Source organism: Aquarana catesbeiana, linkage group LG03, assembly GCF_042186555.1.
Source record: "Aquarana catesbeiana isolate 2022-GZ linkage group LG03, ASM4218655v1, whole genome shotgun sequence".
Taxonomy (NCBI): Eukaryota; Metazoa; Chordata; class Amphibia; order Anura; family Ranidae; genus Aquarana; species Aquarana catesbeiana.
Genome location: NC_133326.1, coordinates 502,076,913 through 502,095,261, shown reverse-complemented (window position 1 = coordinate 502,095,261; position 18,349 = coordinate 502,076,913). Strand labels below are relative to the sequence as shown.

The following is an 18,349-nucleotide window of genomic DNA, read 5'->3' as shown; positions in this document are numbered from 1 at the left end:
TGTCTAATGCACATTATAATACACGTGTGACGTAAAATACTGTTCAAAGAAAACTACAGGTATGCGGCTTATTAATTTTACTATCATAGGAATCTCCCTCTGTTTGCTGTGTAAATTGTAGGTGCCATGACAAACTGCTTATTTTGAGGAGTGTGTTTATGAAAAATGGTTAAAGGTTAAAGGAAATCTATGGTTGCAGCATACATTTTCATTTTAGAACATCAGCATTGTAATAGCAATTCACACAATAGTTATGTTTGACAATCCAATATAAGGTTACTTGAAAAACCTCTTTTCATTTTGAGAGCTCAACCTGTCCGCTGGTCATCTTATTACACAACTTCTTTGATTCCCTGAAGGCTTTGCAACTTCTGTTTACATTCCACATCTAAGGACTACATATCCCATGGTAACCTGCTGCCTGCAAGCAGTGATTCTTGTACTGACTCCGCCTCCTGAAACTCCTCCTCTCATCGCCTCTGTAGTTCAGAAGGCAAGCTCTATGAAATGTGCGACACAGCAGTGACTACTCACAGGGCATAATAAATATGTGTCGGAATTTAAGAAAGTATATGTCTGGTCGATCTTCACAAAGTAAGTTTACAAAAGTTAAGATCGTCCAGAGTAATAGACTAATAGTAATAGGCTAGAAGTAATTTACATACATTGTGAATATATTATTTTACATTTTGACTGCTTTAAGTTTAGTTTTTTTTTAACACCTTCCTGTCCGGCCTATAGTAGATTGACGGCTGGGCGGGACTTTCTTCCTTCTGAGTGGATGTCATATGACATTCTCTTGGAAGGCGCCGCTCGTGGGGCTGCGCAGGAGAGTAATCTGTCATCGGCCGTGTCCACCGGAAATGGCAGATGACTAATCAGGGTATCGTCTCGCTGCCGGTACAATGTGACAGCTGTGACCAATCACAGCAGGTCACATGACAATTGTAAACGGTGGATGGCTTCCTTTCATGCCATCCATTGTGTACAACTGTGTTGCTATCTGTGATTGGTCAATATGATCACATGGTACAGACAGGGCCAATCACAGCCCATCTGTACGATGTGATTAGCTCTGGCCAATCACAGCTAATCACAATAAAACAAACTGCATGAATCAGTTTTACTCGGTAAAATGCTTGCTTATAGCAATGCAATTCACTGCTATAAGCAATCATAATGTGTAAAAAAAAAAGAAAAAAGAAGAAAAATCCTGATCACTTCCCCTTCATTCTCAAAAAAATGATGACAAAAATTACAACTTCAAAAAATTTACCATGCCTCTTACTAAATACCCTGGACTGCCTACTTTCCACAAAAGGGTCATTTGGGGATAGTTGGACTGTCCTGACATTTTTGGACACCGAAAAATGAGATAGGCCATCAGTACATCAGGATTGATCAATTTTCAGATATATACAATAGTTTGTGGACCCTATAAGTTTCCTACAGACTAAATGATATACAGTGATTTGGGTTATTTTCACCAAGGAATTGTAGCAGAATACATTTTGGCCTAAAGGGTTATTTGCAAAATTTTACAGAAACTTTTACTTATCAAAAAACAAAAACCTAGTAATGACTAAATACCACCAAAAGAAAGTTCTAATCGTTTGAACAATATGATACAAATTTTATATGGGTACAGTGTTGCATGACCGCACAATTGTCATTCAAATTGCGACAGCGCTGAAAGCTAAAAATTGGCCTGGGCGGGAAGGGGGTAAAAATGCCTGGTATTGAAGTGGTTAATCAACGAAAGGGATAGTACTCGCATTGAATGAGAAGTGTCCCTTGTGCTGGTGGTTGCTCTCTTCCTTTGAATCTCCAGTCCTATCCCCCCTATGTGTCTATGTAGTGCAAGGGCCTGCCTGATTGCATACAAATTGAAAGTGTTTAGGTTTGACCTCATATTATATGTTTTTGGTAAATCTGAAGGAAAATTGTATAATGTATGGCCAGCCTTAGTCAGTTTTTATTCATATGGCCTTTTCCAAAAGACAAACAACTGTTGTTTTAAAAAAGAGATAGCTGGAGCAAGGCTTTACTTTTGATTCTCACTTACTTAAAGTCTATCTGAAACAATATTTCCACACTGAATGAATAGCACTGTTGCCCTGTTAAAGGAAGTGGAAAAATAACAGACCCACTTATAGGTAGGGTTGCCACCTTTCCTTCAAGCCAAACCGGAACACTTTAGCAGCCTGGGACACCTTTGGGTGCCCCAAGGAGAGTAGTAATGTGGTGCACATAGCGTGCCGCAGTGAACAGTAATGTGGCCAATTTGCTATTGACATCATCACCTTGCTCCCTAATGATACCAAACCTGCCCCCAGACAGCCGCCCGCAGCTCCCGGATGGCAACAGATTTGTGTGTAACTATCTCGGTTACTTGAGGACCCACAGCCTGGTCTGAACAATGTGTCCGGGTTTCAGTCAGCCTGAAACCCGGACACATGATTCAAAGCCCGAACTGTCCGTGTGAATCCTGGACAGGTGGCAACCCTACTTATAGGATTAACAGGTAATACAACTATGTTACAGAGTGGAACTCAGTAAGTGACTCTAAACAAGTATGCACTAAGTGAAGTGACTCAGTGACTTACCTAGTGAAGGAAGGCTAAAGAGGGCAGAGAGTTGGATTTTTAAAGCCCAGTTTTTTCAATATGTTTTATTAAAGTTTTTAACATCAGTTTTCCATAATACAAATAAAGTGGAGTCATAAACTGACATAATAGAGAAATACAGGACAGTCTAAAGCAGAATGTTTCTAGAAAGTTTATTCATGGTGTGGTGTAAAATTAATGTACTGGCATGCTGCAGGCTTTGTTAAAATGCCCTGTGGTGGCAGCACCATGGAGAGCTGGACTGCTGCTTAGCACAAAACGATGTAGTCCGGGTCCCCAACGGTCTAACACCTCCCCAGCAGTACTCCAATCAAGCACTCATGGTTTCTAAGCAGCACTGTTGATTGGAGCACTGTGTAGGGGGTGTGTCGGTCCACCGGAGACAAAGACTGCTGTGCTCTGTTTCGGGAGAGTTTCGCATCTCTAGCATGCTGCTGGCACAGGGCATTTTAACCCTAATGCCCCGTACACACGAGCGGAATTTCCGTCCAAAAAAGAGTGATGGGAGCTTTTGGTCGGATATTCCGACTGTGTGTATGCTCCATCCAACTTTTTCTGTCTGAATTTCTGCCAGCAAAAGATTAAGAGCTGGTTCTCTATTTTTCCAACGGAAAAAGTTCTTGACGGAAATTCAGTTCATCTGTATGCAATTCCGACACGCAAAAAAACACGCATGCTCGGAAACAATTCGATGCATGCTCGGAAGCATTGAACTTCATTTTCTCGGCTCATCGTAGTGTTGTACGTCACCGCGTTCTTGACGGTCGAAAGTTCAGAGAACTTTTGTGTGACCGTGTATATGCAAGCCAAGCTTGAGCGGAATTCCGTCGGAAAAACCATCCAAGATTTTTCCAACGGAAATTCCGCTCGTGTGTACGGGGCATTACTGTGGCTTGCTAGTACAGCAAAAAAAAAAAAAAGAAAATGCCCACATCTATAACTGTTAATTCAATCTGACTGCACTACAGTAACAAAAAGGGATGTTTCCAATGGGCTTTCAAAACAAATGAAGATCAGGAGAATTTTTGCATTGGTTTTGTACTTAAAATGGGCAGCCTTCCTTCCAAAAATGTAAAAAATTAGATAAAATGTAATAAATTAGATAATATAAAATTAATGTATAAAAACTATCTGTGCAAATCTGTTACATACAGCCCACATCATTTTGTTTTCTCATTATGTTTGACGATTAGATCTATATTCCCAAAAGAGCAATTAGTAAAACAGGGAGCTGATGATGTTTCCATCATGTAAACACTATGGCAACACATAGAGAGCCATTATGCTATTTCTGGTAAAGGATGTTTACATATCATTAGGAAACCATGCTACTTGACTAATCAGAGGCTTATTAACTCCCAAGTATCCAGAAAATAAGCTTCTTTTCTGTGAAACAAGATATAGAAACACAGTAAACCATGCCTTGCAGACTTTAGAGGACATTTAATTATGCAGGCATGATTTGCCCTCTACTGTAAAAGTGTCACAAAGTGCTTAGCTGACCAAGTAACTTCTATTGAGAAGGGAGGGAATAGGGAGAAGTAATGGTTGGGATAGGCTCTCCAATTGCTAGTACAAATGACTTTAGGGGCCATGCAAAGACATGGACTTTGAACTACTCACAGCTCCTGTGGATGATGAAGTGGGGACCAGTCCTGAGCAGGCTATAGCATTTAAGAAGGTGGGCAGAAAGCTGGTCTGAGGTCTGATATTTTGATCACGTAAGGTACCCATAGACATTAGATAACAATCTCCTGATCTCACTGTTTCCAGCTGGATTGGGCAATAATCTATTTGCAGGCACCTGCAGCCAAGGCTAGCCAAGACTCACACATTTCCCCCCTCCTCTAAACCAGCACTGTTGGTGTCTGCTGCATGTTTCCTCCTCCACTCTCCATAGACAAAACCAAGAATGTTTTTCTGGTGCAATCATTGGTTTTCAGGGATTTTTTGGACAATGCAGCTACCAGAGTGGCTGTGCATTCAGGCATCTTCTGGTGTCCTTGGTCAATATAAAATGTATTTATAACTAAAACGTTGTTTCTCCTCCATAAGTTTATGCTGTGTGTGTCCCAATGGGATGGTTTCCTTTAATTTCCTTCCTGAGACGCAACAGGAAGTAAGAGGAAGTCTTTACAAAGTAAGGGGAGTTCCTTAATTGACATTACCAGAACATGTGTCCCTACTTGATAATTTTTCCCCACCTCTTGTTCTTGGATCATTTATGTTTTGGTTACAATGATCACCAGGAAACGTACAAAAGGTGAATGTACCTATACATACACTATACATATACATGGCTATACATACATTTTAATTTGTAGAGAAGGGTGTGTAAGTGTGTATGTGTGTTGCGTGTTTGGGAAGGTGAAGGGGAGGGAGTTATGGAGGTTTATGTTGTGCTAATGCACTTATCCCAGACCTCGACTCGGCTATGATCAAGACTGAACACAAGGAAAGGCTGGCCTCCTTAGTGGAGGGCCTTTGTAGCTCTGAATAGGTCGAAGTTTAGGCGTGCCAAACATAAAAGGTCTGCAGACAGGATGTACAGTGTTTTAGAGCTTTTATTTACTTATATTGTCAAAACAAGTTGCCATGTATTTTTTTTGAAGGTTTGGGTAAACAAAACAACTAAAACTCTATGCATCCAGTCTTCAGACCTTTCATGTTTGGCGCTCCTATATTTCAACTTAATAAAGTTGCAGTCTTTGCAGTCTCTCTACATTTACCTGGGCAACAATGCTTTATATTAGACTTCTAAGTGCCTGACATTCTTAGGGAGAGAGACAGCTAAGGAAGAAACATCTGAAGTTGCTTATTCTGGACGTCAAAGTAGTGGACCTGCCGAGCTGATGCACGGAAAAATGAATGCATGAAAATGACTTAAACTGGATCTATTTTGACTTAACTTCACCCACTGAGAAGAACTTAGATGAAGTAACATTTCCCTGCATTAACTTGAACATTTCTAAAATCAATTATTTTTAAACCTAAATAATTCCAGAACACACCAGTCAAACAACAGGAAACGATCTTTTTACATATAATGTAAAGGTTGTATGCATGTAACAATGACTTACGTATCTTTCTTGAATGCTGAACAGTAGACACCACCGAGGTACTGGGCACAATTTTCCATTCAAGGTCATTTTGTTCAGTCTTGGTTGGAATTGGATTGATTCTTAAGGTAGTTTCAGTCACTTTGGCTCCTCCTTCCCCTGTGTTTTCTCTTTTTTCAATGAAACCATTTGTTGACTCCTCAGGTTCTTCTTCAACTACAGCCCAATGAGCTGTTCTTATCTCTACGATTTCATCACCGTCACTCTCCTTTGCCTTGTCATTGCTGATATTTTCTTCTCTCATGCAGTCATCTGGTGCTGCATTCCAGGTTCCGTTTTCCACATCTACATTCTGATCAATGAAACCACAAGATGGTCCATGTCCAACTATAGATCCATTCTGTGGAATTGTGCTGGACTTCAACATCATGGCTTCTTGGTAAGAATCTCTGGTGACAGGCCGTCACTTACAACAACAGCTGATGAATTTTAAACTAAAAGCTAGTCATCCTCTAGAAGGTTTAATAAGAAATACTGAGAATACAGCTTTCCCTCATGGAACTACAGCTGGTGTGTTCTATGATATTCTTTGTATGATCATAACATCCCCATTAAGCAAAGTTTTTTTAATACCTCTGTTTGCTACCTGACAGGTTACTTCATACTTTCCATAGAAAAAGAAGTTCTGCGCTTTTTTAATATCACTGATAGCAACTTATAATAGAATCCAATGTTTTTCTTTCTGCAGGGAAGGCAGATGGAGTGTGATCTAATAGGCACTTCTCCAAAAGAAACATGGAACAAAAAACAGCACCGTGTACAGTACATGCAGGAATTGTCCCTAATGTACAGAGGTTCCTGTGGGTTCAATGATGATGTTCTCTTGGCTTATTCCTCTTGAATTGTCACAGTTTTTCCTTTCCTGTCTCCTAAAATGACACAAAAAATACAAAAAAATGTCATCAGATTTGTTGCTATAAGCAACTAGGAAATATTTACTATTATATTTTATACTATATATATATGTAGTAGTTCCAATAGGAAAAATTAAAGTGTATCCTGTAACTGGCACAAAAGGTATTTTATGGGCTGAATCAATAAAAAGTATTCTGTTTGTTTGAAACTAGTCATCAACTGGGCATGAGACACAAAATAATAAAACAAAAATGTAAGAAAAGGTGTTTACTTTAAAGCATACCATTCAGCCCATTTAATAGCTTAAAGAGATGCAAGTTATTACCTTTATTGGCCAGAAAAGCCTCTCTGAAACAGATTTCACTTGGGTAATAGGGGCTTGACTTCTCTGACGTCAGGTCTATGCTTCATCAATAGATTAGCTCAAATGAGAATGTCCTTACTGGTTATTGAGATACATACTTTGGACAGGATTTTGACCAGGCCTAGCCTTGACACCAGGGAAGTCAAACCCTAAGTAACAATGTGAAGCAAGGTTTAGAGAGTCACACAGACTAGGGTTTTCTTGCTAAAAGAAATAAAGGGGCATTATGGTGTCTGAAAATAGGCTTTGTTTTATGGATAATACAAAAGCAGGTGCTGGATCATGCAGAAGTGTTCAAGAACCCAAAACTCCCAGGACAGGAATAGTGTTTGAGTTGGGAGATCTCCCAACCCAAACACTATTCCTGTCCTGGGAGTTTTGGGTTCTTGCACATCATTTTAGAGACAGTGTTAAAGGGGCATTTCCCCCAAAATGTATAGTTTAATTATAGATGGAGCCTGGTGGGATGAGTTAACCCCTGGTTAAACCAGGGGTTAACTCATCCCACCAGGCTCCATCTATAATTAAACTATACATTTTGGGGGAAATGCCCCTTTAACACTGCCTCTAAAATGTATGCAATCCAACAGTAGTTAGATTCTTGTAGTAATGGACCCTGGTCTGCTACAGTTGTTATAGCTGCATGGCTGCCATAACTATGGGCTGAGTTCATAGTCTGATGATTACAAATTGTGTTCTAACATCAGTGTGATAATAAATATAAGGTTTATATTTTTATAAAGCTAAAAATATGATTGCAGCTAAGATAACAATGGCCTCAAACAGAATATGGGGTTAATTTACTAAAGGCAGATAACATTTGGTTCACTTTGCAAGGGAAATTGCCCCAAAGCTTAGTGAATGTGGAGAAATTTTAGTTTGCAAAGAATCTTCTCCTGATGATGTGCGGTATGACAAAATGCGTTGAATGGAGTTAGGCACTATAATGCAGGGGTTTGGATGCACTGGATTTCTTATACAGGAGCTTTTGCAGTGGTGCAGCGCTTGAGAGAAATTTGCGTTAAGCACTTGCTTTGTGAGTGCAATTGGTATTTAACTTACTGTTTTAATAAAGTTACATGCTTGAGTTAGAAGCCTTTTTTCTTTGTGCTTTACTTAATGGATCCATGAGGGAATAATAAAGGAACCAGGAAGTCCACCTCTCTGCCTATCTAGCATCACTACACAGTCCTGTTTACCTATCTTGATAAGCGGTCAAACAAATCTTTTGAGTGATCCTGAACCACTGAGAATTTACTTTTAAAAGTGTGAAGCATCAACACTTTATACACATTCCTGCTTCAAATGGCCATTAATATTGCTATAGACTTTTTTGATTCATATGAATTGTATTAACCACCAGCACTGGATATCACTGAAAGAGGTTCTACACATATCAATGTGCGCTATTTGTTTTAATGGCCACTGAAATAAAGTTATTCTAAAAGGTAATATTTTTTTTTTTAATAACAAACATATTATAAGTACCTGCTCTGTGCAATGGTTTTGCACAGAGCCGCCCCAATACTCTTCTTTTTTTTCTGCCCCCGGGGGTCCTAGCTCATCCCCCTGCCGAATGACCCCAGTAGCAAGCCTTGCTATGGGGGCACTCGAGCAGGCTTGCTCCTGAGCTGCACTCCTGTGAATGGACATTATCCATTCACACACAGAGTGTGGCTCAGACCCACTCCCACTCTCATTGGATCACTGGCTTTGATTGACAGCAGCAGGAGCCAATGGCTTCCGCCGTTGTGTGAGCCAATGAGGAAAGAGAGATCCAGGATACCCGCTGCTCTTATGCACATTGCTGGAACGAGATGGGACTCAGGTAAGTATAAGAGGGAAGTGTGGGGGGGGCTGCACCCAGAAGTTTTTTTTACCATATTGCATAGAATGCATTAAAGTGGATGTAAACCTTCACATACTGTATACCCAGTGAAGTGAACATCCTCAGATGATACACACAGATGAAACAAATCTCCCTACATGAGTTTTACTTGCATATCTGTTGTCTTCAGCTTGCTATATTCTTTAGAAAGTTCAGATCGTGTTAGAGATTCTCTCTTTCTGTTCAGCACTGGAAGTGAAGTCTGGGCATACATCCAAGACAGCTGGTTGGAGAAATGGCACACACCCCCTCTCCACATAGGCAGAGACTCTCAGAGCTGTTCTGTGAATAGTTTAGCTCTCTGCAAATCTATTTATAGCAACCTCCCGACACAAAATTCAGCCTGGTTTTTGTCTCCTGTGACGGAGAACTTGTCAGAAGTTATCATGCCGATAGCAGAAGAGCGAAGCAAGGGGAAAGCCAAGGGACTTAGTGCTTTGAAGAGAGATAAGAAAACACTGCAGATATATGTGCCCATGAATTTCATGAATCCGGTTTACATCCACTTTAAGGTAAAAAACCTTCTGCCTTTAGAACCACTTTACCTTATGGTTTTATTTACTATGGTATATTTATTGTTTTATTGACGTTTCATATATTTTATCATGTGTTAACTGAATCTTGCTGTGAGCGCAGTTTTCTTTTGTGTTATATACATTGCAAAAAATACCCAATCACGTTCAACGAAAATAGGAGACAGCATGTTTTCTTGCACATGATTGGATTAATGGAAGTCAGCAGAGCTAAAGTGCAACTGCCTTAGTGAGGAGCATCACCCAGAAACCATAGGACAAAAACCAAGTCCTGCACTTTAAGTGGTTGTAAATCCTTCCATATACCTAGTGATGTGACTGGCCTCAGGTGATACACAGAGAAGAAACAAAGCCTCCTACATAAGTTGTACCTGTTTATCTGCAGTCTTCTCTTCTCTACATCCATTCAAAGTGCAGAATGTATAAAACTTGTCTGAGCTGTCAGAAAAAACGCTGACAATGCGAGGAGAGATAAAGAGAGCCGATAACCGGCTTGTGTTAAAAGGACATCGGCGCTGATAATCAGGGCACTGATTATCAGTGTCCAGATTATCAGTATAGTCCCAACAGTGCCCACAAGTTCTGCCAATCAGTGCCCACCAGTGCTGCCAATTAGTGCCTATCAGTGCCCATCAGTGCTGCCTATCAGTGCCCATCAGTGCCACCTACCAGTGCCCACCAGTGCTGCCCCATCAGTGCCACCTATCAGTGCCCACCAGTGCCGCCTATCAGTGCCACCTATCAGTGCCTTTCAGTGCCACCTATCAGAGCTGACTATCAGTGCCACTTATCAGTGCCCATTAGAGGTGCCTATAAGTTCCCATCAGTGCCATCTATCAGTGCCCATCAGTGCTGCCTATCATTGCCCATCAGTGCCACCTATCAGTGCCTCAGTGCCACCTATCAGTCCCCATCAGTGCCCTTCAATGCCACCTATTAGTGCCACCTATCAGTGCAGCCTCATCAGTGCCTCCTCATTCATACCCACCAGTGCCACCTCATCAGTGCCCATCAGTGCCACCTATCATTCCCCATCAGTGCCACCTATCAGTGCCCATCAGTGCTGCCTCATCAGTCCCGCCTCATTAGTACCCATCAGTGCCCATCAGTACAGCCTATCAATGCCTATCATCGCAGTCTCATCAGTGCACATCAGTGAGGTAGAAAAATTACCTGTTTGAAAAATTTTACAACAAACTATAAAAAATGCTTGTTTTTTTTTCAAAATTTTTTGTACTTTTTTATTTGTTCAGCAAAAAATAAAAAACCCAACAAAAGAAAGCTCTATTTGTGTGAAAAAACTGACAAAACTTTCATATGTGTACAATGTTGCATGACCGCTCAATTGTCATTGAGCCCAGTAGACAAGTGGTTAAGGCACAATTCACACTATCATGCTGCTGCAAGGCATGTTATGTGCATTGGTAGCCTGTAGTGCAATACATTCTGTGATATGCATGTGCGATTTTTGGCCCTTGTGTTGTATTAGGCAGCAAATCCTTTGCCTTTTACAGAGCAAATTAATCAAACAGAAGAAAGTGATGTAATGGGCTTCGGTATTGTATTCAAAACGTTGCCATCTGGCTTCACTTTACCCTGACACATCCCGCCAAATCAGGTTCTTAAAATTAGACTGGCAGTTCTGGAGACCTATGCAGTATAAAAGTCTCTTTTCAGCATGAAGACTGATTATATGGCTCCTGTTCAACATACAGTGAAGTCATTTCTTCACCTGTGAGAGTAGAATTATATTCTCCACACACGCTCGGAAAATGTGGACTGGCTTTTTGTAAATTTCACTCAACCAGTTTAAAGAAAAATCAGCTTTCTGCTAAATTAAAATTACTGTAAATATGTAGCCTAGGCATTAGATAAATCTGACACAGCTGTGCTATGAGTATTTCAATGTGCGCTATTGTTACTGTAAACCTGTCATCTACATTAGTAAAATGCATTAAACAAGCAACAGGAGCATACTGCATGCACGCAGAGGTCCCTGCACATAACTTCAACCATCTTTCTGATATCCAAAACTTTCAATTTCCAAATTTTCCTCTCAAAGTCAAAAGCTGGCTCACTGGATGATCACTAGGATGGATGTCCTAAATCAGTGGTTCTCAACCTCAGTCCTCAAGTATGCCATGCAGGGGCGGACTGACAACTCATGGGGCCCCCGGGCAATAGGAGATTATGGGGCCCCCGGGCAATAGGAGATTATGGGGCCCCCAGGCAATAGGAGATTATGGGGCCCCCAGGCAATAGATTATGGGGCCACACATTATACACACACACAGACACACAATATACACACACAGTATACACACACAGAATACACATACACACACAGAAAAGGTACTGGAAAGGCGGGGCAGCTATAATTTGGGGATTTTTTTAAAAAACACAGACTTTTACATGCTGTCCCTGGTTTTATTGAAGCTGGCAACCCTGATGGGGCCACTTAGTGGCATGGGGCCCTCGGGCAGTGCCCGAGAGCCCCAATGGTCAGTCCGCCCCTGATCCCATGTTTTGGGATTTTCCCTTAGATAAAATAGCTCTTATCAATACCATGTCATTGATATTGATTTAAAGCAGCTGTGCAAAGTAAAGGAAAACCTGAAAACATGGACCGTTGGGGGTACTTGAGGACTGAGGTTGAGAAACACTGTCCTAAATGACCAATAATGAGGGGAAGAAGATGTGGGAGGCAGCTATTGAGTTGAGAAACAAAAGTCAGAACTTGCATACTAGAGTTCCTGGTGTGTTCATGAAAATGGTTAAACATTCTATCTATCTATCTATCTATCTATCTATCTATCTATCTATCTATCTATCTATCTATCTATCTATCTATCTATCTATCTATCTATCTATCTATCTATCTATCTATGTCTACCCTATGTATACCATCCGACCATTAAAGTGGTTGTAAACCCTCACATATACCCAGTGAAGTGAACAGCCTCAGGATAGACAAGCTCCGTGCTGAGCTCCCTCCCCAACACAAATTTATCTCATGTGTCAGGAAAACTTCTCAGAAGTGACTCATGCTGATGAGGAACAAAGCACCAGAGAGAAACGACACTTATGCCCCATACACGGTCGGATTTTCCGACGGAAAATGTGCGATTGGAGCGTGTTGTCGGAAATTCGGACCGTGTGTGGGCTCCATCGGACTTTTTCCATCGGATTTTCCGACACACAAAGTTTGAGAGCTTGCTATAAAATTTTCAGACAACAAAATCCGTTGTCGGAATTTCCGATCGTGTGTACACAAATCCGACGCACAAAGTGCCACGCATGCTCGGAATAAATAAAGAGATGAAAGCTATTGGCTACTGCCCTGTTTATAGTCCCGACGTACGTGTTTTACGTCACCGCGTTCAGAATGATCGGATTTTCCGACAACTTTGTGTGACCGTGTGTATGCAAGACAAGTTTGAGCCAACATCCGTCAGAAAAAATCCTAGGATTTTGTTGTCGGAATGTCCGATCAATGTCCGACTGTGTGTACGGGCATTAGTGTTTTGGAGAGAGATAAGTAAACACTACAGATATACAGTATGTGCTTTGCTCAGATTCCATGATTGAGGTTTACAACCACTTTAACTTTTTGAATGCAGAGAAACCCTTGAAATAATTTTCATTACTCGGAAAACCCCTGCTATTGTGTCTATAGTTGCATAGTCAGTAAGTTGTAAATACAACATGTGAAAAAATGAATTAGGGAAATAAAATGTCTCTGTGACAATAGTGGAGCAAGTAACAATAATGGAGCCAATAATAATTTTTGCCAGAAAAGAAACACCAAGGTGAACAGTTTAGTGCCTCTTACATTGGAAATCAGCAAAAAAATACCTTCTTATATTGGTAGTCAGTGAAGTGGTCACATACGTTGGTGGCCAATGGGGAAAGGACCTCTTATATTAATGGTCAATGGGGGAAAGACACCCCTACATAGTTGACCACTCCGCTCCTTACACACAGCTAGAAAGATCATTATTATTAGTGGTTACTGGGAGTTAGAAACGTTTTATTGCTGTAGGAACCTCTAGCAACCTCTGGAGGAACCCCAGGGTTTCACAGAATCCTCGTTAAGAAACTCTGATCTATACTATATTTTTGTGCACTAAATAGATCAACCTATATATCTTTTCTACCTATACTATTCTATCTTTCATCTACCTTCTTATATGAAATGAAAACATGTTCATTATTCCTATTTTTCTGTATTTTGTAACGCACAATTCTGCCTGCCTCTTTTCTGTTGATGAGATGCCATTTTAGTCTTTCACTTCAGTCCTGTCAAAACACGGCTCAACATGTGCTGGTCTTTGACCTGGGAAATGATAATTGGTGCAGGTCAAGATATTTACATTCTGTTACACATATTCCACTTTATTTGCCTGACTTGAAAGAAGTTATTTGTGAATGTGTATATTTAAACAGATGGCAAATTGCACTGATTATACACGTGGGATACCGCTGTTGGATTACTCTATTTCCTTTTTAACTGTCCCAGAGGAATGCAAAATATGAGTCTGTTTTTCCTTGTTAGTGAGAGTTATTTTCACCCAGTTTCAGCTGTAACCCTTTAATAACCAGAGCCTTAATAGTACCGTTTCTGGTATTCAAAGAGTACTAAATATGGAAGAGCATGCATGTAAAACATGGAAGACGCATCAAAAATAATTTTAAGGTAAAAACTGCAATAATAACTCAGAATATGTGCTCATTGAAAATACAGTGAACTATGCCTTTAACAATTGCTATTTCAGAGTTAAAAATATTTACTGAATAAGTATGTTGGTATGAAATGTATGGTCTCAGGCGAGCTTGAAACTTGATTTATGAGTGAAGGAAGTATGGTCACCTCCTTACTGTAAATCCATCTTAGTTGTCTCCTAGCAGGAAATGATGACTAAAACTTTGGATCACGCAAAATGTATTCAGTTATTCTTTAAGGCAGAACATTTAGCTGTACACAAAGTGATATTAAGCAGAGGCTTGCTATTATATGTATAGATCCCGTTCAGTCATATCTTACTCTCTGTGATTTTACGGGCCTGTTGTCTGGGCACCCTGTCTGATAGGCTTGAATGGGACCATGGGAGGAAACCAGAGTACCCAAAGAAAACCCAGAGAAAACCCATGCAAACATAAGGAGAATGTGCAAACTCCATACAGATAGCATCCTGGCCAAGATTTACCCAAGGAACCCATTACTATAAAACATACAGGGGGTTATTTATGAAAGGCAAATCCACTTTGCACTGCAAGTGCACTTGGAAGTGCAGTCGCTCTAAATCTAAGGGGTAGATCTGAAATGAGTGGAAGCTCTGCTGATTTTATCATCCAATCATGTGCAAGCTAAAATGCTGTTTTTTATTTTCCTTGCATGTCCCCCTCGGATCTACAACGACTGCACTTTCAAGTGCACTTGCAATGCAAAGTGGATTTTCCTTTAGTAAATAAACCCCACAGTGCCTTGAAAAAGTATTCACACTCCTTGAAATGTTCCACATTTTGTCATGTTACAACCAAAAATGTAAATGTATTTTATTGGGATTTTATGTGATAGACTAACACAAAGTCGCACATAATTGTGAAATGGATGGAAAATAAAATAAAAATAAATGGATACATTGTTTTCAACATTTTGTACAAATAAATATGTGAAAAGTGTGGCAGGCATTTGTATTCAGCCCCCTTTACTCTAACTAAAATCTTCTTCAGAAGTCACCTAATTCGTAAATAGGGTCCACCTGTGTGTAATTTAATCTCAGTATAAATACAGCTGTTCTGTTTAGCCCTCAGGTGTGTGTTAGAGAAACTTAATGAACAAACAGTATCATGAAGGCCAAGGAACACACCAGACAGGTCAGGAATAAACTGCAAACCTACCAAGACATGGCCGTCAACCTAAACTGACAAGCTGGGCAAGGAGAGAATCAGCCAAGAGGCCCATGGTAACTCTGGAGGAGCTGTAGAGATCCACAGCTCAGGTGGGAGAATCTGTCCACAGGACAACTATTAGTGGTGCACTCCACAAATCTGGCCTGTATGGAAGAGTGGCAGGAAGAAAGCCATTGTTGAAAGAAGGCCATAAGAAGTCCCTTTTGCAGTTTGTGAGAAGCCATGTGGGGGACACAGCAAACATGTGGAAGAAGGTGCTCTGTTCAGATGAGACCAAAATGTAATTTTTTGGGCTAATAGCAAAACGCTATGTATTGTGGAAAACTAACACTGCACATCACCCTGAACACACCATCCCCACCGTGAAACATGGTGGTGGCAGCATCATGTTGTGGGGATGCTTTTCTTCAGCAGGGACAGGGAAGCTGGTGAGAGTTGATAGAAAGATGGTTGATGCCAAATACAGGGCAATCTTAGAAGAAAACCTGTTAGAGTCTATAAAAGACTTAAGACTGGGGCAGAGGTTTACTTTCCAGCAGGACAACGACCCTAAATATACAGCCAGAGCTACAATGGAATGGTTTATATAAAAGCATATTCATGTGTTAGAATGGCCCAGTCAAAGTCTAGACCTAAATCCAATTGAGAATCTGTGACAAGACTTGAAAATTGCTGTTCAAAGACGCTCTCCATCCAATCTGACAGAGCTTGAGCTATTTTGCAAAGAAGAATGGGCACAAATGTCACTCTCTCTAGATGTACAAAGCTGGTAGAGACATCCCCAAAAAGACTTGCAGCTGTAATTGCAGCGAAAGGTGGTTCTACAAAGTATTGACTGAATACAAATGCACTCCACTTTTCACATATTTATTTGTAAAAAATTTTGAAAACCATTTATCATTTTCCTTCCACTTCACAATTATGTACCACTTTGTGTTGGTCTATCACATAAAATCCCAATAAAATACAATTACGTTTTTGGTTGTAACAATATCTACGTTTTGGCAGAACAACATCTAATTGAAAGAGCACAAAAAAAAAAAAAAAAAAAAAAAAAGGCCAACATTCGGTCTGTCCGTTCAGTCAGCTTCTGTTGGACATGCATGCTGGAAAACCAGCAGCTGACGGACTCCCGATAAGTGCTGATCGGAGTGTTCTGGCGGGTGGGCAATCCCCTTGTCAGAAAACAGCTCAGCAGGGGAGAATTCTGAACTAACCTCGCATTGGTTAGTACGGCGGTTCCGACCAGAGCTGACAGTGTGTGTGGGGAACTGTGTGTGTGGAACTGTAAAGCCTTGTACACACAATCGGATTTTCCGACGGGAAATGTTCGATGACAGGCCATTGGCAGAAAATCCGACCGTGTGTATGCTCCATCGGACAAATGTTGGATGGCAGGTTTTAAAATTTTCTGCGGACAAATGTCTGTTGTCGGATTTTCCGAGCATGTGAACAAAAGTCCGTCAGACAAAAGTCCAAAGTACAAACACGCATGTTCGGAATCCAGGACGAGCCAGAAGCGTTCAGTCTTGTAAACTAGCGTTCGTAATGGAGAATTAACATTCGTGACGTGGCAAATTATGAAATCTTGAAATGCAAGAATGAAGTGCCAGAATGGGCAGTAGCTAAGCCTGAGTGCTCTCACCTGGGATGAGGGCTGGCTGCTTAGGACTTTCAGGCGGCTGGAAAAGTGGATTGGATAGTAAGGGATGTAGCCCCCTGGTCCTAAACTGGGGTTACTATGCAAATTTCGTTCTTGGCTGGGCTGTAGGCAGCTCAGTCTGATTGCACAGTTTATATCTGGTCTTTCCCTAATCTTAGCTGGGTTGTGCATTTCTCATTGTCGCCAGTAGGTGTCACTGGTGCCACAGGCCATAGTATGAGATTGTACAACTAGACTGAGTTATGAATATTTATTTTTCTTCCAGCCAGCCCAGTAGGAGGTTCTTGGCCACTGGTGCATTCTGGAAAAGGATATATATATTTGGGCTAGGCCATGTGCTCGTTTTCTTGCCCCAGGCCCCTGGCCTGAGGAGGTGCTGCTAAAGTGAGCTCTGCGTGTAGGCCCAGAAGCCTGTCTGGGGCCAACTAATGCTGAGGTGATCCTGAGGCTGTCTTGCCAGGTGTGGAAGGAGCCAAAACAAGGTGAGAAGACCCAAAAGAGGACCCTTGCTGTAGAGAGCTAGGATGAAGGCTGGTATCTCAGAAGGGCCTGATGACTCCCTTTAAGGATGCACCAGAATCTGAAAACGTGCTTACAGTGTTGCCGGATCGGCTTAAAGGTTCTGACACTGCGAAGCTGGATCTTGTTCTACATCTGAAAGCGTGTTTGCAGTGTTACCGGGTTAGCTTAAAGGTCCTGACACTGTGAAACTGTACTTTTTCTGGATCCAAGGAGTCTTAAGTGATCTTCTGTTATCTGAGACCCCTACCCCCTCTCGTACTACCTTCTTGCAAGTTCCACATTAAAGCTTTGAAAGGTCAAATGTGACTAGCGCCACATTTATGTTCAAAACTCTCCATTATAGCCATGGGCTCAGCCCTGGGGTAAATGCTAGCTTGCTCCCTGCCTCTGGAGGTTTCACCCTGCCTTTAGAAGACCCAGGGGTGCTACAGGATGTAGAGACAAGGTTGTTGGAAGCACTTCATAGTTAAAGTGAATCTAAAGCTAAAATGTTTTCGATAGATCATTTTTTATTGCGCTCTGTCCTATGTCACCAGGACAGAAAGTGAGGGAAAATCCAAATATTGATTTTCACCTAAACAGGACTAGTGGGGAAACCTCTTCCAATGTGGACACTTGCTTCAGTGACAACTGTCTAAAAGGGGACTTCCCTTACTTTGGAAAGATTTCCTTTCACCTTCTGTTGTGTCTACAGGCCAGGAAGTGAAGGGCATTCTCCAGAATGGGACACATATAGCACAAAAATATTAAATATAATTTTAAATTATATAAATATAAATTTTAAAAAATTGACTTTAGAAACAATTAAATTAAATTAGCAGCAGAGGGCGAGAGGAAAATGGAATACCATCCATACTACATCTAT

General features: G+C 41.0%; 1 protein-coding gene across 1 annotated transcript in view; it reads right to left on the bottom strand.

Annotated features, from left to right (window-relative positions):
* SYNPO (synaptopodin) overlaps positions 1–18,349 on the bottom strand; it is a 146,491-nt gene that overhangs the window by 98,581 nt on the left and 29,561 nt on the right. The window contains exon 2 of the mRNA XM_073621098.1: positions 5,708–6,615. Within this exon, the coding sequence (XP_073477199.1) occupies positions 5,708–6,116 (409 nt within the window). The 5' untranslated portion in view covers positions 6,117–6,615. The remainder of the gene's footprint in view (positions 1–5,707; positions 6,616–18,349) is intronic.